At 40.4% G+C, this 23,779-nt stretch overlaps 2 protein-coding genes across 7 annotated transcripts in view; one reads left to right on the plus strand and one right to left on the minus strand.

Moving 5' to 3' along the window:
• Positions 1-23,779, plus strand: part of GPSM2 (G protein signaling modulator 2) — a 50,362-nt gene that overhangs the window by 25,138 nt on the left and 1,445 nt on the right. For 2 of the 3 annotated variants that reach the window (XM_036271985.1, XM_036271984.1), the window contains exons 11-15: positions 1,344-1,414; positions 7,027-7,200; positions 8,848-9,004; positions 10,297-10,514; positions 15,942-16,165. In XM_036271985.1, the coding sequence (XP_036127878.1) occupies positions 1,344-1,414; positions 7,027-7,200; positions 8,848-9,004; positions 10,297-10,514; positions 15,942-16,165 (844 nt within the window). Of the gene's footprint in view, positions 1-1,343; positions 1,415-7,026; positions 7,201-8,847; positions 9,005-10,296; positions 10,515-15,941; positions 16,170-23,779 lie in introns of those variants that run through there. The other variant, XM_036271987.1, reaches the window with a different exon arrangement.
• The window catches only part of CLCC1 (chloride channel CLIC like 1), a 36,372-nt gene continuing 29,692 nt past the window's right edge, over positions 17,100-23,779 (minus strand). The window contains exons 10-12 of one of the 4 annotated variants that reach the window (XM_036271988.1): positions 23,039-23,380; positions 20,991-21,201; positions 17,100-18,016 (exon numbers count right to left, since the gene is read on the minus strand). In XM_036271988.1, the coding sequence (XP_036127881.1) occupies positions 17,925-18,016; positions 20,991-21,201; positions 23,039-23,380 (645 nt within the window). In that variant the 3' untranslated portion in view covers positions 17,100-17,924. Of the gene's footprint in view, positions 18,017-20,089; positions 20,117-20,909; positions 21,202-23,038; positions 23,381-23,779 lie in introns of those variants that run through there. The other 3 variants (XM_036271989.1, XM_036271990.1, XM_036271991.1) reach the window with 3 other exon arrangements.

Raw genomic sequence — 23,779 nt, forward strand, 5'->3', positions numbered from 1 at the left:
AAGCTGGGTAGGTGTCATGTATTCCTTATATTATGTCTTTTAGAATATTGCCTTTCTTTAAAAGATTGAGGGGATAAGAAAAATGAAAGTTTTTTATATTTAATGATAATTTTATGGAAAAAAATTGGAGGAACTTTTTAAACATATTTCCTGGCTGGCAGTAAATCTGCCATCTAATGAGATTTTAAAATGGAAATGGGTAGCTCTGAAGTCACATAGTACTGGGGATGTTGTTTTGATTCTTATCTCAAAATCGAAGACCTAAAGCCTTTTCCTTATGTTTTTACTTATTTAAACCACTCTCCAGTTAGGTTAGGTTTATTTTTGAGAGGCTCAATAGTGTAAAACCAATGATTACAAATGCCTTTTCTAAATTAAGGAATAGTGTTAGTAACCAAAGTTATTTTCCAACCAAAATGTAACATCCTACATCAAAGCCTTTGAGCCCGGCCGGTGTGGCTTAGCGGTTGAGCATCGATTCATGCAACAAGAGGTCACCGGTTTGATTCCCGCTCAGGGCACATGCCCAGGCTGTGGGCCTGATCCCCAGTGGGGGGCATGCAGGAGGTGACCAATCAATGTTCTCTCTCATCGATGTTTCTCTCTCTTCTTCTCCCTTCATCTCTCTCTAAAATCAATAAAGAAAAACTATTATATAAAAATTAAAAAAAAACAAAAAAAGCCCTGGCTGGTTTGGCTCAGCGGTTGGAGCCTCGGCCTGCGGTACAGAGAGACCCGGGTTCGATTCCCGCTAGGGGCACGTACCTTGGTTGCAGTCTGTCCCCGGCCCTGGTTGGTCGTGCGGGTGGCAGCCACTCGATGTGTCCCTTCACGTCGATGTTTCTCTCTCTCTCTCTTCCTCTCTCTCCCTCCCGCTCTATCTGAACAAAAAAAAAAAAAAAAAAGCCTTTGAGAGTAGTTGGTATGGAAAATTATTATTCTTTTTGTTTGTTTGTTTTTTATCCTCACCCGAGGACATTTTTCCATTTTTTGTTCAGATAGAGTGGGAGGGAGGGAGAGAGAGAGAGAGAAACATCGACGTGAAAGGGATACATCGAGTGGTTGCCACCCGCACGACCCAACCAGGGCCGGGAACAAACTGCAACCGAGGTACGTACCCTTAGTGGGAACCGAACACGGGTCTCTCTGGACCGCAGGCCAACGCTCCAACTGCTGAGCCAAACAGGCCAGGGCAGAAAATTATTATTCTTAAAAGAACATGTTTGTTTACTACTTCCATATGGGTTTGTGTAACAGACTGTAAAACAACAAATAATGTAATGATGCTGAGTTTGTAGTCTTAAGGTATCCCTGGTTTATTTAAATTACTTCTTTTTACAAAGGTGCACGACCCAAGTTTGGACGCCGACACAGTATGGAAAACATGGAACTTATGAAGTTAACACCAGAAAAGGTTGGCATTTTTTGTTTTAAATTTCTTGAACTGTTAAAATATTTTAGTAACTTTCAACTTAAAGTTTATTTTTTTAATAAAATTACAATATAGCCCCAGCCGGTTTGGCTCAGTGGTTGAAGCATTAGCCTGTGGACCAGAGAGTACCTGGTTCGGTTTCTGCGAGGGGCACGTACCAAAATATATATATATATATTACAATATAATTTGTTTTAATGTATAATTGATTCTCATTATTCGTGGATTCCACAGAGTTGGCTACTCACTTAAATTTATTGGTGCTTTTTTCCCCCAGGTAAGATCTCATGGTTTATTTTTAATTGAAATTATATTAGTTTCAGGTGTACGGTATATTGATTAGATGATCACAAGTCTAGTTAACGTCCATCAGCATAGAGAATTATAGAATTTTTTCTCGTAATGAGAACTGATTTATTCTTAGCATCTTTCAAATATTCAATACAGGACTAACCATAGTTGCCATGCTGTACATTACATCTTCAAAACTTACCTGTTATAACTGGAAGTTTGTACCTTTGGATTCCCTTCACCCATTTCATTCACACCCCCGCCCCCTCTTCTCTGGCAACCACCAATCTATTCTATGCATCTGATGAACTTGGGGGGTTTTTTTTGCTTTGTTTTTCTTGCATTCCACATATAAATGAGGTCATATGGTATTTGTCTTTCTCTGTCTGACTTATTTTACTTAGCACAAAGCCCTAAAGGTCATCCATATTACCAAATGGCAAGATTTCGTTCTTTTTTTTATGGCTGAACAATATTCCATTGTATATATACAGTCGTGCACTGATTAACGACAGGGTTGCCTTCTAGAAATGTGTTGTTAGGCAGTTTTGTCATTGTGTGAACATCATCGAGTGCACTTACACTTGGATAAGACAGCCTTACTGCACACCTGGGCTACATGGTACAGCCTATTGCTCCCAGGTCACAAGCCTATACGACATGTTACTGTACAAAATGACAAGAGATTCAATCAAGCACAAGAGAAAATGATGCAGTCAGGAGATGCAGTAAACAGAGATGTATGAGGCTACTGCCATTGTAACATAGCATAGTGTTTACAGCAAACAATTTTTTTAATAAGTAGAAAGCATATACTGTAAAATAAAGATAAAGAGTACAGTAAAGACATAAACCAGCAACATAGTCATTTACTATTAAGTGTTCTGTATAGTATATAACTGTGCCAGTACTTTTATACAACTGGCAGCACAGTAGGTTTGTTTACACCAACCCCATCCTACAAAGGTCACTAGGCTATAGGCATTTTTAAACTCCATTATAATCTTACGGCACCACCACTGTATTTGTGGTCCATGGTTGACCAAAACATCATGTGGTGCATGAACTGTATCCATAATTTCTCTATCGTCCAACAGTGAACACCTAGGTTACTTTCATATTTTGGCTATTGTAAATAATGCTGCAATGAACATAGGTATGCATATATCTTTTCAAAGTAGTGTTTTCACTTTCTTTGTAAGTGGAATTGCTGGGTAGTTACATTTTTAATTTTTTTGTAATTTCCAGTTTTCCATAGTGGCTACACCAGTTATAGTCCCACCAACAGTGTACCAGGGTTCCTTCAGATGCTCACCAACACTTGTTCATTTGTTGATTTTTTTAAAAAAAGTTTTTATTGATATTTTTAGAGAGAGAGAGAAACATGGATCAGCTGCCTCTTTCACCACTGGGGATCAGGCCCAAAACACAGGTATGTGCCCTGACCAGGAATCGATCCGGACCTCTCAGTCCATGGGACAACACTCAGTCCACTGAGCCACACTGGCTCGGCTATTTGTTGATTTTTTGATGATAGTCATTCTGACAGGTATCAGATGATATTTTACTGTGGTTCTGATTTGCATTTCCTGATGATTAGTGATGCTGAGAGGACTATCCTTATGTCCTCTTGGAAGAAATGGCTGTTCAGGTCCTTTGCCCACTTTTTCATTGAATTGATTTGTGTGTGTGTGTCTGTGTGTGTGTGTGTGTGTGTGTGTGTGTTAAGCAGTGTTTGTTCCTTACACATTCTGATATTAACCTCTTATCAAATGTATCATTTGTATCTTCCATTCCGTAGGTTGTCTTTTGATTTTGTTGCTTCCCTTCACTATGTAGAAACTAGTTTGATGTGTAACCCTATTTGTTTATTTTTGCTTTTGTTGCCCTTGCCTGAGGAGGCATGTCAAAAAAGATACTGCTAAGATTGATGTCAAAGAGTTTACTGCCTGTGTTTTCTTCTAAAAGTTTTATGGTTTCAGTTCTTACATTTAAGTCTTTAATTCATTTTGAGTTTATTTTTGTATACGATATAAGGGGTCTAATTTTCATTTTTTTATGTGTATCTGTTCTGTTTTCCCAGCACCACTTATTGAATAGACTGTCTTTATTGTATATCCTTACCTCCTTTGTCATAGATTGATCATAAAAGTGAGGCTTTATTTTGGAGTTCTTATGATAGTCCATTGATCTAGATATGTTTTTATCCCAGTACCATACTGTTTGATTATTGTAGCTTTGTAGTGTAGTTTGCAGTCAGGGGGCATGGTACCTCCCACTTTGTTCTTTTTCAAGGATTGAAAATGCTTTTTTCCCTACTCTCACATTTGATTGGTAATTATGCTGATTATAGAATTATTTGTTAGAAATAATTTTCCTTTTTAATTTTGAAGACATTGTTCCACTCTGTATTCAGTGTTTTTGTTGAGAAGTCCAAATAGTTATATAGGAAACATTTAAAATGTTTCACATTTCCGCTTGGGATTTAGGTGTAGTTTTATGTTCTAGCATCAGGGCCATTTACTTTTTCTCAGATCAAAAGATTCTGAAATCTGCCCTGGCAAGTTTGACTCAGTGGTTAGAGTGTTGGCCCACGGACTGGATAGTCTCGGTTTTGGTTCCTGCTAAGGGCATGTACCTCGGTTGCAGTTTGTCCCTGGTCCCAGTTGGGGTCGTGTGGGTGGCAGCCACTTGATGTCTCTCTCTCACATCAATGTTTCTCTCTCTTCCTCCCTCTCTCCCTCCCGTTCTATCTGAAGATACATGCAAAAATGTCCTCAGGTGAGGATTAAAAAAAAAAAAAGATTCTGAAATCTGCCCAGCTGGTGTGGCTCAGTGGATTGAGCGGTCTTGGTTCAATTCCCGAGGTCAGGGCATATGCCCAGGTTGTGGGCTTGATTCCCAGCAGGGGCCGGGCAGGAAGCAGCCGATCGATGTCTCTCTCTCTCACTGATGTTTCTCTCTCTCTCCCTGATGTTTCTCTCTCTCTCCCTAAAAAAACAATCAATAAAAAATGTAACAAACAAACAAAAAAAGATTTTGATATCTACTCTACCAGATAATTTCCTTATAATCTGTGTGAGAAAATGAATTGAGAAATAAGAAGTCAAGCTCCATTGTGATTGCAGATAGCTGGTTTGGTTCTCTTACTAGCTACTTGTCTCACTCAGGTACATGAGCCTCAGTGCAGGAATTTGTGCCTCATTGGGGAATTTTCTAGGTTGAAGAAATGTTCTGTCATGATTGGGGGGGTGGTTATATAACTCCCAACTGCACACTTGCAATTTGTGCATTTGTGTGTGTACCTACAAAAAAATGCGCCTCATCAATTACTCCATAACATGGACTTTTATCAGAGTTGCACTTAAGACAATGTTAAAGCTGCAAATGTCACACAGCTACTATATACACTTAATATTTTTCTTTGCACCCCAAAAATATTTATTTTGACTCTGTTATTCAAAAGGTTGTTATACAAAACAGAAACAAACTCAAAGATAGAACAAACTGAGGGTTGCCAGATGGGAGGGCATTTGGGTGAAAGGGATTAATAAGTACAAATAGGCAGTTACAAAATAGTCACATGAATGTAAAGTACAGCATAGGAAATATAGTCAGTAATATTGTAATAACTGTGTATGGTGCCAGGTGGGTACTTAACGGGGCGGGGACTGGGGGGATGGATCACTTCGTAAGTTATATAAATGTCTAATCGCTATGTTGTACACCTGGAACTAATACAATATTGTATGTCATCTCTAATAGAAAAATAAAATTTAAAAAGGAAAAAGACAAATTTTAGATCTATTTTACCATTTTATTTATTCTTTAAATTTTTTATTGATTTTAGAGAGAGGGGAAGGGAGAGGGAGAGAGAGAGACAGAAACATTGATGAGAGAGAACATCAATTGGCCACCTCCTGCAACTGGCCCCACACTGGGGATCGGGCCCACAACCTGGGCATGTGCCCTGACTGGGAATCAAACCAGTGACCTCTTGGTGCATGGGTCGATGCTCAACCACTGAGCCATGCCGGCCAGGTGATCTATTGTACTATTTTTTAAAAAGGTTGTTACATATGTTTAAACCAGATGAGTGACAAAAAATTACTTCTGCTGTGTAAGTTTTAGATGTTAAATTTTACAGTTAAACTTTTACATACATTTTACAGTTAAACTTTTACATACATCCAATATTTCTAGTTGTAATAGATATTTAAGTGACTGACATCCAAAGTAAAACCCTGGCTTTTTCACTGACCATTCAAATTTTATTTTTATGGGATTTTGGGCAGGATTTTTGTTTTTTTAAACTGATTTTGAGAGAGAGAGAGGAAGGGAGAGGGAGAAACATGGATGTGACGGAGAAACATCAATCAGCTGCCTTCTGCACACCTCCACTGGGTATGAAGCCCACAACCTGAGCATGTGCCCCGACTGGAAATCAAACCGGTGACTTCTCAGTACACAGGACAGTGCTCGACTGAGCCACACCGGTCCGGGCCAACTTTGTTTCTTATTTTTAGGTTCTTAAAACCCACCATATTGTTCTGATAATGAGAAATCCACAGTATATATTTGGTACAAGCTGCTGAAAATAGTGAAATATCCTGGCAAGGAGGAATTTATTAAAAGATCTAAGCCTCTGACTTAGCTGGATGACTTGGTTGGGTGGAGTGTTGTCCCATTCACCAAAAGGTTGCGCGTTTGATCCCCAATGCATACGAGAGGCAGCCATTCGATGTCTCTCTAAGAAACATATCCTCAGGTGAGGATTTAAAAAAAAAAAAGATGGCCCGGCCTGTGTTACTCAGTGCTTGAGCATCAACCCATGCACCAAGAGGTCACATGTTCGATTCCTGGTCAGGGCACATGCCCAGGTTGTGGGCCCGATCCCCAGTGTGGGGCATGCAGGAGGCAGCCAATCGATGTTTTTCTCTCTCAAAATCAATAAGGAAAAAAAAATCTAGGCCTGGCTGGTTTGGCTCATCGGTTAGAGCGTCAGCCCACAGACCAATGCACTGCGTGTTCAATTCTGACCAAGGGCATATACTTCGGTTGCGGTTTGTCCCTGGGCCTGGTCATTCAGGAGGCAACCAGTCATTGTGTCTCTCTCACATTGATGTTTCTCTCCCTTCCCACTCTATGGGAACAAAAATGGAAAAATATCCTCAGGTGAGGATTAAAAAAAAAAAGATCTAAGTCTCACTTCCCCCAATACTAAATGAATGGGTGGCAAGTTACAATGACAGGAAACCAGAGACTGTTTTCTCATGTCCTGCTTTACGTTTATAATTTTGTAGGTACAGAACTGGAACAGTGAAATCCTTGCTAAACAAAAACCTCTCATTGCCAAACCTTCTGCTAAGCTACTGTTTGTCAACAGATTGAAGGGGAAAAAATACAAAACTAGTTCCTCCACTAAAGTTCTCCAAGATGCCAGTAACTCTGAGCACCGAATTCCAAATTCCCAGAGGGTATGTATATTTAAAACAAAATTTCAAATATCACAAGTACAGTAGTCCCCTCTTATCTATATTTTGCTCTCCAAAGTTTCAGTTACCTATGGTCAACTGCAGTCCAAAAATATTAAATGGAAAATTCCAGAATAAACAATTTGTTTTAAATTAAAAAAATTTTTTTCTTCATTGATTTTTAGAGAGAGAAGGGGAGGAGAGAGAGAAACATCAATGAGAAAGAACAGATTGGCTGCCTCCTGCATGCTCCCCACGGGGGGTCGGGCTCACAATCTGAGCACATGCCCAGGAATTGAACCAGTGACCTCTTGGTGCGTGGGTCGACACGCAACCACTGAGCCACACTGGCCGAATAATTCATGTTTTATTTATTTTTTTAAATATATTTATTTTTTATTTATTGATTTGAGTGAGAGAAGAAGGGAGAGGGAAAGAGAGATTGAAACATTGATGAGAGAGAACTTCGACTGGCTGCCTCCTGCATGCCCCACTGGGGATTTGGTCCACAACCTGGGCATGTGCCCTGACCTGGATCCAACTGGTAACCTCCTGGTGCTCAACCGCTGAGCCACAGTGCCCGGACAATTCATGTTTTAAATTGCACACTGTTCTGAGTAGTGTGATGAAATCTCATGCTGTGTGGCCCAGGGCGTGAATCATCTTTGTCCAGTGTCTCCACGCTGTACATGCTCCCAGCCTGTTATATTAGTCACTTAGTAGCTGGTCATCAGATTAACTGTTGAGGTATCACAGTGTTTGTGTTCAAGTCACCCTATTTTACTTAATAGTGGCCCCAATGTGGAAGAGTAGTGATGCTAGTAATTTGGATGTGCCAAAGAGAAGGGGGAAACTTTGAGCCTGGGATATAGGGCTGTCTCACTGATAATCACATAATTCATTCAGGATCTGAAGCAGTGCCCCTGAGTCTAAGGTACATTTCCTTACCCTTAGAAATACAAGGATTAAAAACTAAAATAACTTGCCCTGGCCGGTTTGGCTCAGCGGTTAGAGCATCGGCCTGCGGTCCTGAGACACCCGGGTTCAGTTCCCACTAAGGGCACGTACCTCGGTTGCAGTTTGTCCCCGGCCCTGGTCGGTTGTGCGGGTGGCAACCACTCAATGTGTCCCTTCACATCGATGTTTCTCTCTCTCTGTTCCTCTCTCTCCCTCCCACTCTACCTGAACAAAAAAAAAAACTAAAATAACTAGAAATGTTTTTTGTTAGTTGGATTGAAATAATTTTTTTTTTTTTTTATCCTCACCCGAGGACATTTTTTCCCACTTTTTGCACAGATGGAGTGGGAGGGAGGGAGAGGAAGAGAGAGAGAGAAACATCGACGTGAAAGGGACACATCAAGTGGCTGCCACCCGCACGACCAACCAGGGCCGGGGACAAACTGCAACCGAGATACATGCCCTTAGCGGGAACCGAACCTGGGTCTCTCCGGACCGCAGGCCGATGCTCTAACCGCTGAGCCAAACCGGCCAGGGCGGATTGAAATAATTTTTTAATAATAACATTGCTGTCTGGTATTCTTTTTAAAAATATAAATTAGCACTTTCTCTATAATCTTCCTCTTTATCTATTGTTCCACTGATGATCTGAGTCTAATGCTGGAATATTTAGATTTTCTCTCAATATTTCAGAAACTCAGTGCAGATACTATTGGAGATGAAGGGTTTTTTGACCTGTTAAGCCGATTTCAGAGCAACCGGATGGATGATCAGAGGTGCTGCTTACAAGAGAACTGTGGGACAGCTTCAAGCGCAGCTCCGTCCACTCCCCCGAGAGTGATGCTAAAAAGTAAGTTATCTATGCTTCTCCCCCTGTTTTAATAACTCCCTTTGATATTCCTGTGATTTATTTCTGAGAATTCAGTTCTCATCATAGGAAGTACAGTGATACCTCGGTTCTCGAACGCCTTGACTTTCGACCAAATCGGTATTCGACCAGGAGATTCGAGAAACTTTTGTCTTGGAATCCGAACAAATATTTGGAACTCGAACTTCCGAGATGAGCCGAGTTGAGCCGAATGGCGTTCATTCGGCCCAGCGCGCCTTGTTTGCGTCATCAGTGTGAGTGCAGAGAGAGAGTCACGCTTTGTGGAGAGAGTCACGCTTTACACTGAATTTAACCCTTAGACATACTGTACACTTTTATTTCTTGTTGAGACTTATGTTTTTCTACATATTATATACAAATTAGGCCAGTAAATAGGCATTTTCTGGGGCTTGGAATGAATTAATCCAGTTTCCATTATTTCCTATTGGTTTCATTGCTTCGGTTCTCGAACAATTTGGTTCTCGACCGTCCTCCTGGAACGAATTATGTTCGAGAACCGAGGTATCACTGTACAATAACGGAAGCCCAATCCAGGTATAGCTGAAATGCTGGTACTTGTACAGGTCAGAACAAGGTTTTGTGTCAGTTGCCAAGCTTCTCTGAAATTCTAGTCCAGGGCACGGTCTACTAACTGTCACATTGCCTCTGTAGTTTCTTTGGGTTAGAAAAAAATTATAGTTCTATGTACCTTATAAAATGCAAATGCTTCACATCTGGATTAAAGAAGAAAAGCCAAGACAGACTGAAGAGAAACTTCTGCCTATGGCTGAATCTCAGGCCTGTTCGAGCCTTAGAAAGGTCTGAAATAGGTCTATGGCCATACCACCCTGAACACGCCCGATCTCGGAAGCTAAGCAAGGGCGGGCCTGGTTAGTACTTAGGATGGGAGAAAGGTCTGAAATAGGTGACTATCCACAGCCCTTAACTCAAGTTTAATTAGCTGAATGGTTCCTGTCCAGATCATGGAATAAAAACACTGTCCCGTTTACCTTGGTCAGACACATTATGTAAGTAAAAAAAGCTTATTTACCTTCTGAAATCTAGCCCTGAATCCTGTAAAAATACATTTGGCTGGGCATCAGGCAATGGGAAATGCAATAGCATCTGAGCCACCACCAGTGGATCATCAGAGGTTGTCTGGGATTCACTCCCCCACCCATCAGTGACAGGCCAAGCAGGAGGATGGGGTACTGAACTGAGCACAGCAGGAAGGAGCTTAATTTAAATTTGCTTAATGTTTTTCCTGCCCGTAGCACCATCTGTGTCCGTGGTGTCCCCCAACACGGATGAGTTTCTAGATCTTCTTGCCAGCTCACAGAGCCGCCGCCTGGACGACCAGAGGGCCAGCTTCAGTAATTTGCCAGGCCTTCGTCTGACACAAAACAATAACCAGTCAGTCCTGGGCCACCTGATGACTAATGACAACAAGGAGCCTGATGAAGACTTCTTTGACATCCTTGTAAAATGTCAAGTATGTGCATATCTTTATCATTCTATATCTGTCAAGAGCTTTGGCAGTATTAGTGATAGCTTCTTGTTTTGTAGTCCTTTTGGCTGGTGAGATGTTGCTGATGTGGAGAGATGACTAAAGGAAATGGGATAAAACCCAAAAAAGAGCCCCCCCTTTCCTAATTTTAGGTGACAGCATCAAGAGCAACCAGTGCAGTGATTGTAGGGTACTGTCTAGATAGTTTACCATTTGTCCATACTGCAATAGCGTTCTTATTTTGGCTTTCTTAATAATAAGAGAAAAATAAGCATTGTTTTCTCTAAGAAGAGACATTTCCTCTGCCTGGCCTTAGTTCTTATCTGTCTCATTCATTTAACAAAAAATTACTGAACAACTCTTATGTTCTGGGTACTATTCTAGACTCTGGAGATACACTTGCTATAGAGCGACAGCAAGTTCCCAAAAGCTAAGCAGGTTCAAGGAGTAGCAAGGTGACTGGTGTGGAGTGCATAAAGGGTAGGGGAGAGTGGGCCCAGGTGTCATGGGAGGACATTGGAGGGTTCTGCATGATCATTCTGGCTTAGTAGGAAAACCAGCTAGAAAACTAATGTAATTCAGGCAAAAGACAGTGGTGACTAAAATGGTGGGTATGAGAAAGAGAATCAAGGATGACTCCTAGCTTTTTAGCTTGAATAAGTGAGTGGAATGAAGGGTGCCATTTAATGAAGTCAGAGAAAAAGCAAGAGGTCTACTTTAGGTATGTAAATTTAGGATATCTGATAGACATTCAAGAAGGCAATTGGATATAAAATTCTGACCCCAAGAAAGATGTAACATTGGGAGTCATCAGATAACTGGTATTAAAACCCTGGGAAGAGATTAGACCTGAGAAAAGAAGGAAACAAGCCCTCAATCAGCCAGATTTGGCATTAGATCTGGGAGTGTGGAAGCTAAAAATAGCAGGTGTTTTAAGGAATGTTCAACTGTGTCAGATGCTAAGAAGCCGAGTAAGATGATGGCTGAGCTATTAGATTTGGCAACATGGAGACTGTTAGTAATTTTGAAAGATAGAGGGCTGTCCTCACAAAGCAGTGGTTCTCAACCTTCCTGATGCTGCGGCCCTTTAATACAGTTCCTCATGTTGTAGTGACCCTCAACCATAAAATTATTTTTGTTGCTATTTCATAACTACTTCATAACTGTAATTTTGCTACTGTTATATCTTAGGCGACCCCTGTGAAAGGGTTGTTCAACTCCCAAAGGGGTTGAGAACAGCTGTGGAAGAAAGCCAAGCTATGAATCATTAGTTAGAGGGAGATAGTTTTTTCCTACTTTGGAAGGTAGTAAGTAGATAGAGTCGAGTAACTGAAGAACACAGTTTTTGTGCAGAGGAGAGTGTACACTTGGAGTTGGGAGCAAGTAGGAACTCTCCAGTTGCTTTTATTTGCTCAGCAAAGTAGGGTCATAAACTGTTTGGAAAGAAAGGAAGTGGAACATAATTGACACTGTGAAACTGAAAGCGTGCTGACCAGTGAAAGTAACAGGATTGCTGGCCTGTGCTGAGGCCTCACTTGAAGTTCATGGCCACTTAAGTAAGACCGGTCAGTACAATTGGGTATTTTGCCTGGAGAACAGGATAGAAGCACATGCCAGGTAGTGATTTGAAATGGAATGTGAAAGAGAAAGAAACAGGCCATCACAAAAATAAAGCAAACATGGACATTTCTACAGTAATAGTTGGAGACTTCAATCAATATCCACCCCACTCTCAATAATGGTAGGACAACCAGGCAGAAGTAGAGGCTTTGAACAACCAATAAACCCCACATCTAACAGACACATTAGAACACTCTACCCAACACACATTCTTCTCAAGTGCACATGGGACAGTCTCCAGGAGAGACTGTAGGATATCTATTAAAATCTGTTTAGACTTAATTTATGGCCTAACATATACAAAGTATCTTCTCCAACCACTATGGGATGAAGTTAAAATGGACAATTGACAGATTTTCTGAAATTATAAACAATCCATGGGTCAGACAGAAATAAAAAAACCTAGAGTATTCTAAAACTAACAGGAAACAATTCATAGCTATAAATGCTTATGTTAAAAAGAAAGATCTCAAGCTAGGGAGTTAGAAAAAGAATGAACTAAACCTCAATCGAGCAGAGAGAGCAGAAAAATAGAGAAAATCAACAAAACCAAATGCTAGTTCCTTGAACAGACTGACAAACCTCTAGCTAGACTAAGAAAAAATCAAGGCTTAAATTAGAAATGAAAGTGGGGACATTACTCCTGATTCTGATAGAAACAAAAATTATAGGATAATGTGCCAACAAGTTAGATAACCTAGATGAAATGGACACATAACTAGACATGGAAAATCAGGAACAGACCTACAATTTGTAAGGAGATTCTATCTTTAATCAAAACTCTCCTGACAAAAAGCCCTGGACCTGATGCCTGCTCTGATGAATCCCAGCAAACACGTAAAGAACTAATTTCAATGCTTCTCAAACTCTTCCAAAAAACTGAAGAGAAAGAAATGCTTCCTGCCCTGGCCGGTTTGGCTCAGCGGTGGGAGCATTGGCTTGTGGACTAGAGAATCCTGGGTTCATTTCCTGCTAGGGGCACGTACCAAAAAAACCCCACAAAAAACAAGAAACATGTCCTGTGACTTAGGAGTCATTCCATGAGGCCAATATATTTACCCGATACCAAAACTAACAGGACCCTATAAGAAAACTACAGACGCAGAAATCATCAACAAATACCAGTAAACAGAACCCAGTAGCATGTTAAAAGGATATATGCCATGATCAGGATGAGATTTCTTCATGGAATTTGAGGATGATTCAACATGTGGAAATTGATGAACGTAAGAGAAAATACCACAGAGTCATCCCAATTGATGTATAAAACACATCTGACATGATAAAAACACTCAAACTAGGAATATCAGGAAACTATTAAAACATAAGTCATTTATGAAATACCCACAATTGTCATCATAATCAATGACATTGTAAAGGCCTGAAAGCTTTTTTTCTAACATCAGGAACAATGCAAGGATGCCCACTTCTATTCAACACTGTACTGGAAGTTCTACCCAGAGAAGTTGAGCAAGAAAAAAAGGCGGGGGGAGGCATCCAAATTGGAAAGGAAAAAAGTAAAATTATCTTTGTTCAGAGATGACAGGATCTTATATGTAGAAAATTCTAAAGATTTCACACACAAATCCCTGTTAGAACTAAAAGTTCAACAAAGTAACAGGATATAAAATCAATATCCAAAAATTTGTTTCTCTATGCTGACAACAAACAATCCAAAATGGAAATGAAGAAAACAATTCCACTTACAGTAGCATCAAAAAGAATAAAATACTTAGGAATTAACTAAGGAGGTAAAAGACGTATACAATGTAAACTATAAAATATATCTGAAATTAATAATGACATAAATAAATGGTATTCAAGGGCTATAAGAGAATACTGTCAAAAATGTTGATACCATGCAGAGTGTGATCTACAAATCAATGCAATCCCTATCAAAATTTCAATGACTTTTTACAGAAATAGAAAAATCTATCCTCAAATTCATGTGGAATCTCAAGGGATCCCAAATACGAAAAAACAATCTTGAGCAAGAAAAAGTTGGAGGACTCAGACTTCATGATTTTAAAATTTACTACAAAGCTACATTTACCAAAAAACTGCATACGAATAGACATAGACCAATAGATTAGAGAGCCCTCACATATATGGTCAAATGATTATCGACAAGGGTGCCAAGACCATTCAATGGGGAAAGGAGTCTTATCAACAAATGAAAAGCTGGATAAGCACATGCAAAAGCTGGATCCTTAACCTAACAACATATATAAAATTAACTCCAAATGGATCAAAGACCTAAAGGTAAGAGTTACAACTATAAAACTTTTCTAAGAAAACTAAGGGGAAATCTTCACAGTACTGGATTTGGCAGTTATTTCCTGGTTATGACACCAAAGGACACGGGTAACAAAAGGAAAAAGACAAAATGGACTCATGAAAATGTAAAACTTCTGTACATCAAAGGACACTGTCAACAAAGTAAAAAGGCAACCACAGAAAACATCTGCAAATAACTTAACTGATTATACGGAACTTCAAAAATGGGCAAAGAACCCAAATAGACATTTCTACAAAGAAGATATACAAATGGCTGATAAACACAGGAAAAGATTCACCATCCTGGATCATTAGAGAAACACAGATCAAAACTACAATGATATATAGCATCACACCATTAGGATGGCAACTATTAAAAAAACAACATGTCTTGACAAGGATGTGGGGAAGTTGGAACCCTTGTGCATTGTAGCTGAGAATGTAAAATGGTGCAGCTACTATGGAAAACAGTATGGCAGTTCCTCAATAGAACTACCATATGATCCAACAATCCTATTCAGAATATACACCCACAGGAACGTGAACTGTCTACCTATAACCCAAGAGTCCATCAATAGATTTATGGTGAATAGAGAGAATGGAATATTTTTCCGCCTTAAAAACAAAGGAAATTCTGACACATGCTATAAGATGGATGAACCTTAAAAGCATGCTGAGAAATAAGCAGTCACAAAGGGACAAATGAGGTACTTAGTCAAATTCATGGAGGCAGAAAGTACATTGGTAGCTGTAGGGTCTGAGGGAGTTACTTTTTAATAGGTTTAGAGTTTCAGTTCTGCAGGGTGAAAAAAACTCTTCTGGAGATGGATGGTTGCACAACATGCATGTACTTAATGCCACTGACCCAGACACTTAAATATGGTTAAAATGGTAAAGTTTATGTTTGTCACAATTCAAAAAAGGATTTACTGGAGTACTAGAGAGAGAGCATAATCTGGAAAAATAGGAAGCAGTGGTCAGCATGAGATGTATGAAATTGTAGTTTTAAAGATGGTGCAATTATTGAGCATGACAGTGGGAGCTCATGGATGAGGCAGAAGAATGAAAACACCCGTGGAGGGGAGATCTAGGGACTGAGAGTGCGTGAGTGCTGGATGGCCTGGAAGACAATGAAATCACCAAGAACTGTGACAGCACAGATGAAAGCCGGTGTGTGTGGAGGGTGGGGTTCCATGGGAAGGATTTCTGAGGCACCAGTGAGTTGTATTTGTCAGTGCTTATTGTGGCAACATTATAATCTGTCATGCTAGGACACAGTGGACCTGAGTCATTTTACCAAAGCCATGAAGCTGTGGCTATACTTCTATACGATACTTGTTATACAAGTCATTAAAAAAAAAAAAGTTTATTAGGCTTCAGATGTAAAAAAAATAAATTTCTGAAGAGGCAAAAAAAAGGAATTGTTTAAAGCTACATTTCCTGTTGTGAATGACAGCTCAGTGCTCTCCTTCCCTGCAGTATTTCGGTTTTAATCTCTTTGTCATGTGTGTTCAGGGGTCCAGATTAGACGATCAAAGATGTGCTCCACCACCAGCTGCCACAAAGGGACCAACGGTACCAGACGAGGACTTTTTTAGCCTTATTTTACGGTCTCAGGCTAAAAGAATGGATGAACAGAGAGTTCTTTTACAAAGAGATCAAAACAGAGACACTGCATTTGGGCTGAAGGACTGTTTGCAAAGTGATGCTCTGTTGGAATTTAAAAATTCAGGAAGAAAGTAAGTGAACCACTAGCTACTGTAGATGTATTTTTTTAAAGTGACCCTTTTCCTTTCAGAACACTGCAAAGAAATTCATCCTACTTCTTTTTCCTTAAAAGGAGAAATTATAGCACTGTAATACAGCTTATAATGTTTTGAGAAGGATGTAAATATGTAATCTTTATAGTATTGTACTAATGAGCAATGGACACTCACGGGCTTCGGCGGAGGTGTCTGACAAGGTGCTTCATCAGCTTTTGTGATTTCTGCTTGGGACTGTTCTTTGGCGACTTGTTAGATCCTTTACCTCTGTTTGTAACGTAAAAAGTTAAATGAATCCTAGACTATACTTTAATCATTTTGCTGAGTTATTTTAAAAATCTTCATTGACCATGGCTTTTTTTATACTTAACCATTGATGTAGAGAGAAATTGTGCAGTCTAGTAATAATCTACTTGACCAACGTGTAGAAAAGTTATATATAGTCTCAAAAAAATCTAGCCCTCCCCCCAACAAAATCTTTTTTTTTTTAATGTTTTTATTGATTGGAGAGGGAGGGAAACATCGGTTGGCTGCCTGCTACACGCTCCCTACTAGGGATCGAGCCTGCAACCCAGGCATGTGCCCTGACCAGGGACCTCCTGGTGCATAGGTGGATGCTCAACCCGAGCCACACCGGCTGGGCAAAATCTGTTTTGCTTTGTTTTTCAATATATTTTTAGGCCAAAACCATTATAAAAGAGACTCTTAAGAAATAAACTTTTTTAGCTTTTGGGGGCTCTTTGTTTAAAAAATATAGTCATGCCACTTAACGATAGGGATAGGTGCTGGGAAATGCCTTATGCGGTAGAAACAGCGTAGAATATACTTACACAAACCTAGATGGTGCAGCCAGTACTGTAATTGTAGGTGCTGTACTTTTTGGCAGCACAGGTTTGTTTACACCAGCACTATAATGTTAGAATGGCTATGATGTCACTAGGTGATAGGAGTTTTTCAGCTCCATTATAATTTTATGGGACCACCACTGTATAAGTGGTCTTTCATTGACCAAAACAACTCATAAAATTTCAGTATGAAAGATGTAGGTTAGGGCCTCAGTTGTCATTAAGCCTCTTCCCAGAAACTGAAAGGAGTTTACAAGGATACTTAACAGGACATGACATAAAGTTAGTTCAGCAAAAACAAGAGCAGAGCCTGGACCCTAAAGCCTACTGCACATGGCAAATGCTCACCCCTGGAACAAACTGGAATGCCTCCACCTCTGGGTGCTTCCGACTCTGCACACATCTAGGAAGGGATCCAGGGAGCTCTTTGTAAAAATTCTTCAGGTGATTTTGATTGACAAACAGAACTACTTCTCCAAACAGCCAATGTTTAAAAAAATAAAGTTACACAATCTGGAATTACATTAAGGGCTCAGGAAAACAATTATTCTTGTCAGAAGTACTCAACACCGGGATTATATTATGATTTACATATTCTATATGTGGTATACTGTCTTAGAATTGCCTCCCTTTAAAAAGTGCACATAAGTTTCGTGGGGCCTTATAAGAATATTCAATGAGCAAAGACAAGCATACTAACCAGAATAATATAAAAAGGTGTTTATTTTGTGTATATGGTAGTTCATAGGCCCTGCAAACATTCAACATTATTTCGTTTAAAAATTGCTTTTAAAAGCTGTTTACACCATTCTGATTTTCCTGGTAAACACTGGCTAGACAATCAATAAGCCTCTCTCTTCCAGTTATAAACTGGATATGTTCAACTTGCTTTAGTAAGTCTTCCCTGAATTGCTGTCAACATTCAACAGCAAACATGTTGCCTTGCTAGCTTGCAGAGTAGATTTCATCCTCAAATGGTCATCTGTAATGAAGACAAAGATGAAATTTCACTTAAAAGTTCTTTTAAAAGATTCATTTTGGGATTGATAAAAAGCAGTCCAGAGCACAGAAAGCACTTAACTCCACTCACAGTTATGGTCTACCACCTGGGGACCATGGTCCCCTGTCAGTGAATAGGTTTGGCTCCCAGAGAGGACTACATTATATGTGTCAGCATTCCAAATCTGTTCCAAACTGTGAGCATCCTTTCAGTTCATTTGTTACATGCCTAGTGTTATAAATTTTTATGCACAATTCTCTTTGTTTTTCTTGGAAAAAATGACCACTGCTCTGAAGAAATATTAAAGATGTTTCCAATATTAAACTAGATAATAATGACACATAAAATTAAAATTTTAAAAGCATCTAAGCAATGCTTTGAGGAGTCCCCCCAATGTAAAACGTACCAGAAGTACAGCATAGAGAATATAGTCAATAATATTGTCATAACTATGTACAGTGCCAGGTGGGTACTGAAATTATCGGGGGGGGGGGCACTTTGTAAAGTCTAACACTATGCTGTACACCTGAAACCAATACAAAACAACATTAAATGAAAACTGTAATTGAAAAATAAAAAACAGAACAACATATCAGAAAGAAATGCTTTGAATAAGTCTTCTTTTCTGGAACAAATACCTGAAGGAAAATTTTAACACACTGCGTACCGCATAGAAATCCCTAAGACACATGCCAGGGACCACACGTTTTTGGGCAAACTGCATGTTAGGTTCTGAGCTGCACTCATTTGAACCAGCAGATATCCATTCCCTAGCTACTTCAAGAACAGAGAACAGTGTGCCGTTTTTCGAACTTCGACCCTCAGGGCAAAGAGTCACAAATACAATAATCCTATATTACCTGAGTTTCAAAAACTGAAATAGCTAATGCAAGTGCAAATCCGAGCTAACTTGTGTGCGGTCCGCAACGTTTGGGCAGGAAAACACGAGTTAACTCGTGAGCGGTCAAAAATGTGTTAGTTAGAGTGTCGGCCTGCGGTCCAGAGAGACCCGGGTTCGGTTCCCGCTAAGGGCACGTGCCTCGGTTGCAGTTTGTCCCAGCCCTGGTGGGGTCGTGTGGGTGGCAGCCACTCGGTGTGTCCCTTTCACATCGATGTTTCTCTCTCTCTCCCTCTCTCTTCCCCTCCCACTCTAGCTGAACAACAAGAAAAAAAATGTGTTAAGACTATTCTTGACTGGTATCATTCTTAGTAAGCAGTTAGACATAACTTTTCGTGTGAAGGTTAAAACAAAGGATACCTAAATGTATGTGAAATTTGCCTTCTAGCTAGATACCAACCAGCAAAATTTATAATTGTAAAAGAATAACTAATTCAAGATGCTGACTGTATCACTTCTCTCTAGTTAAGATAAACACCCTACTGTTTTCCCCATCATGGTATTCTTCTCTTTGTTTACCATCTAGACAACATGGTTTGCTAGAATATAAATAGAACACTGTCATTTCTAACATCTCCACTGCTGGCATTCTGAATAGCGAGGAAAATGGGTCTTTTAAAGCCTGTACACTTCAACTGGTAGGGAAAAACAAAGCCACTTTGGACATCCACTACACAGAACTGAGATCATCGACTTTAACACACTGTTATCTAGAGTCCTCCAGCAATCTTCACTCTGTCTTAGCTAAGGAAAGGTGAGTGGGGGGTTAAGGAAGCAACCCCAGTAACAGCTGTGAGTTGAGAGCTGCATGTAGGACATGAAACCACAAAGCTACTTCCATCTGTGAACAGCCTGCAGAGACATGGGTGCTGGTAATGAGGACCCCACAGCTCTATGACGATGCTGAAGGACATGAAGAAATTAGACTTGGCTATAGTGGGCTTTCCTTAAAAATGGTTTGTGAATACCTACCCTTTGGGGATGCTATGTATAATTAACAAATTATTGTCTTAACTAAAGTAGGTATCATAGGACTTCTACCAGGCAACACACGCTTTGGTTACCTGGGTCCCATACATGCCTGTAAACAATGAGACTTCTTTTTCAATGTACATAATTCCAACTGGCTTCCTTAATTATTCAGAATCAGTGATGCTTGCCATTATTTGTTCATCCAAGAGATCCTGTTCCAAAATTAATACTTCAAAACTATGGGATGTATCTTAACATCAAAGAGAATACATAATAAAACATAAAAGAAGTTAAACAGAAATACTTTTGTGTTTGTTAATTCTGATTGTCAGTAAAAATATTAATTTTTTTTGTTTCATTTTTTTTTTTTTTTGGTACATGCCCCTAGTGGAAACCGAACCTGGTCTGCAGGCCGATGCTCCAACTGCTGAGCCAAACTGGCCAGGGTGAAAAAATATTAATGTTTAAGATGGCATTACATAATAAATCCATTGTAAGTTACAAAAAAAGAGAAAAAAAGATGGCATTACAGAGTCTATTTTGTAAACCAATTTAAAATTGATTGGTGGCAGTGGTAAAACAAAAATATTGTCTTATTTGGGAATGAAATGCAGCTTTTTAAAAATGATTTAGTGTTGCCCTGGCAGGTTTGGCTCAGTGGTTGGCCTGCAGTCCAGAGAGACCCGGGTTCGGTTCCCGCTAGGGGCACGTACCTCGGTTGCAGTTTGTCCCCGGCCCTGGGTGAGTCGTGTGGATGGCAACCACTTGATGTGTCCCTTTCACGTCGATGTTTCTCTCTCTCTCTCCCCCTCCCACTCTATCTGAACAAAAAATGGAAAAGTGTCCTCAGGTGAGCATAAAGAATAAATAAATAAAAATGATTCAGTGTTTTGTCTGTTTCTCTAAATAGAATGTCTTAGAAGTTCATGGACCTATAAGGATGACTCATGCCAAACATACTATGAATATCAGAATATCTGTAGTAAATAGTTGTGAAGTGTATACATTACAAAAAGATGACCTCCGGGCTGTGGTCCAACTCCGGGTTCCTCTAGCCACATGGGCTGCTGGCGAGGTCCCTCCCACCTGCTCCTGCAGCCATGCTTGCTGGGCTGGGTTTGCTGCCTTCCTCGGGACTGCCTTTGTCGTCATCCCTGAACTGGGCCTTTCCCACGGCAGGGGGACCTTCCGCAGTCCCTGGGATCTCCTGGCTAGAGACAGACTCAGGAGGCCGGCTGCTCTCAGTGCTGCTTTCTGTTGGTGCACTTTCTCTCAGGATGCCACCAGTCTCTCTGGGCTGGAAAGGACAGAAGTACGTGGTGTTTCAACTGTTTATGTAACATAATGTGAAGGTTTAACAAGTTTCTATGCAAATCTGACTTCTTTCAAAGTGCTAGACTGTAATGATATAAATATTCAGCCTCACAGAACTATACGTAGGACATGCGAGGTGGTCAGGAGGACTGGGACCAATACTGCTAACTCCTCTTGCCTGGTGAGAATAATTCATTCAACAAACATTTACTGAGCTTACGCTAAGTTCTAGATGCTGGGGATACTGCAGGAAACAGACCCAACAAAAGCCCTGCCCTCACTAGAACTTACATTGAGGTTGAGGAGAGAATCAGGCAACAAACAAATTAACAAAGCTTCACCCCAGAAGTGGTGGTCTGAAAGGTGCTTGATGAATAAAGGCTTGAAGAAATGAACTGTATGGCTATGTGGAGAACAATTCCAGATCGTGAAAACCAAGCACAAAGGCTCTGAGTTCAAGGACTAGTCAGGAGTGGAGTGAGCAAGCAGAGGAATCAGTAGGGGACCAAGTGGGGCATGGGCAGATGGCTGAGGCCCTGGGCCACGGTGGCAACTTTGGCTTTCACTCCAAGTGAGGTTCGATGGGAAGTCACAAGAGGATTCTTAGGATGGGTGACAGATAAAGAACCCATGCAGATATTTCTCCTTATAAGGAACTCCTTAGGAAGGGAATCTATAGTTTCCTCAGCTCTACTGTGTTTGTAACTATTTTTCAAAGGTTTATTTATACCTGTAACTTAAGACTTTGAAAGTAACTATATAAATTACTGTCTCAAACAAAAATGGAAATATCCCTTTAAATGTTTAATAACAGTGGGGAGCCCTGGCCGGTTTGGCTCAGCGGGCTGGCCTGCGGTCTGGAGAGACCCAGGTTCGGTTCCCGCTAAGGGCATGTACCTCGGTTGCAGTTTGTCCCTGGCCCTGGTTGGGTCGTGTGGGTGGCAACCACTCAATGTTTCACGTCGATGTTTCTCTCTCTCTCTCTCTCTCCCTCCAACTCTATCTAAACAAACTATCAAAAAATGTCCTCAGGTGAGGATAAAATAATAATAATAATAATAATAATGGTGGGGAGAAAAGGCTTCAACATTCCGCAAGTTAAAAGCATAGTGTCGCCAACCAATGATATAGATTTGGGAAGGTGAGGTTCTTGATCCTCTGCCCTCTCTTCCAGCCAGGACTCAGAGCTCTACTGTGGGTTCCCCAGGGCTTGGCCTTCAGTGGGGCTTTCCTTCTCTCTCCAAAGGTGTCTGTCGGTCATGCTCACTGGTTGATGTCCTATGAAATAGCACATGAATTTCCATCTGTGCTAAGAAACTACTGTTAAAGAGTATTTCACATAAAAAATAAATCTCACCCTGGCCAGTTTGGCTCAGCGGTTAGAGCATCGGCCCATGGACCAGAAAGTCCTGGATTCAGTTCCCACTAAGGACGTGTACCTCAGTTCCCACTAAGGACATGTACCTCAGTTGCAGTTTGTCCCCAGCCCCGGATGGGGTCGTGTGGGTGGCACCCACTCGATGTGTCCCTCTCACATTGATGTTTCTCTCTCTCTCTTCCACCCTCTTTCCCTCCAGCTCTATCTGAAGAAAGATGCAAAAATGTCCTTGGGTGAGGATTTAAAAATAAATAAATTAAATAAATAAATCTCATTTCTTCTGAGGAGGCTGAACTAACTTTTGACCAGGGGAAAAGAGAGAATGTGGATAATTATATCGTTAGTGATATCATGTAACATTTCAGGTCAGAGTTAACCAAAGTTCTACAGGAAGCACTGAGGCCTAGAGCAAAGGGACAGAAACAAACCATCGCTGACTTACACTGGGCATCACTTCACCATGCTCTCGAGCCTCTGCGTCTGGTCTGTCAAATGCCCGGAGCACTTCAGGGCTCTTGTGGCCAGTCTGAAATCTCAAGTCAACATCTCTCTCTCTCAAAACATCTCTTCTACCCTCATATGTTCTTTTATAAGGGCCTTGATCAGTGAGGGCAATTTGGCCCCTATAATAAAACTCTGCATCACCTGCTCCACCATGGGGTCTATAATCAATGTCCCGCTGCTGGCGCTTGTCACCTGGCTGAAGAGCCTGGGGCGGTTCTCTTCCGGGACCACCTAAAGGTCTCAACATATGAACTGATTTTCCAGCACCATAGCAGAAACTCTAGAAGGAAAAGACATACATATATATTTCTGAGACTTACTGACTGATTTACAACAAAATTATAAGGGTCTTTTTATTCAAGGTGCTAACAAAATTATGTAATTTAACCTGTGGCATTTATAGACAAAACATGTTAATTTAACTGTTTTTTTTTTTTTCATTAGCGGTCTCTTCTTTAATACAAGGCCAGAGTAGCCAATACAAATTGAGAAATCACTCAGTATTAAGTAGACATTTCAATCAGCTGGACGTATTTTGATTGAATTATAACAATGGCAGTTAGGCTAAAGCCTAGAAAGTTCTTTTGGCAGATACTAATCGATAATGGCGAATATGTTGTCTATATTCACACCCGTCATATATAAGGTAAATGATGAAAATTGTTCAAAGTTGTACATC

Source organism: Molossus molossus, unplaced genomic scaffold, assembly GCF_014108415.1.
Source record: "Molossus molossus isolate mMolMol1 unplaced genomic scaffold, mMolMol1.p scaffold_m16_p_20, whole genome shotgun sequence".
NCBI classification, from domain to species: Eukaryota; Metazoa; Chordata; class Mammalia; order Chiroptera; family Molossidae; genus Molossus; species Molossus molossus.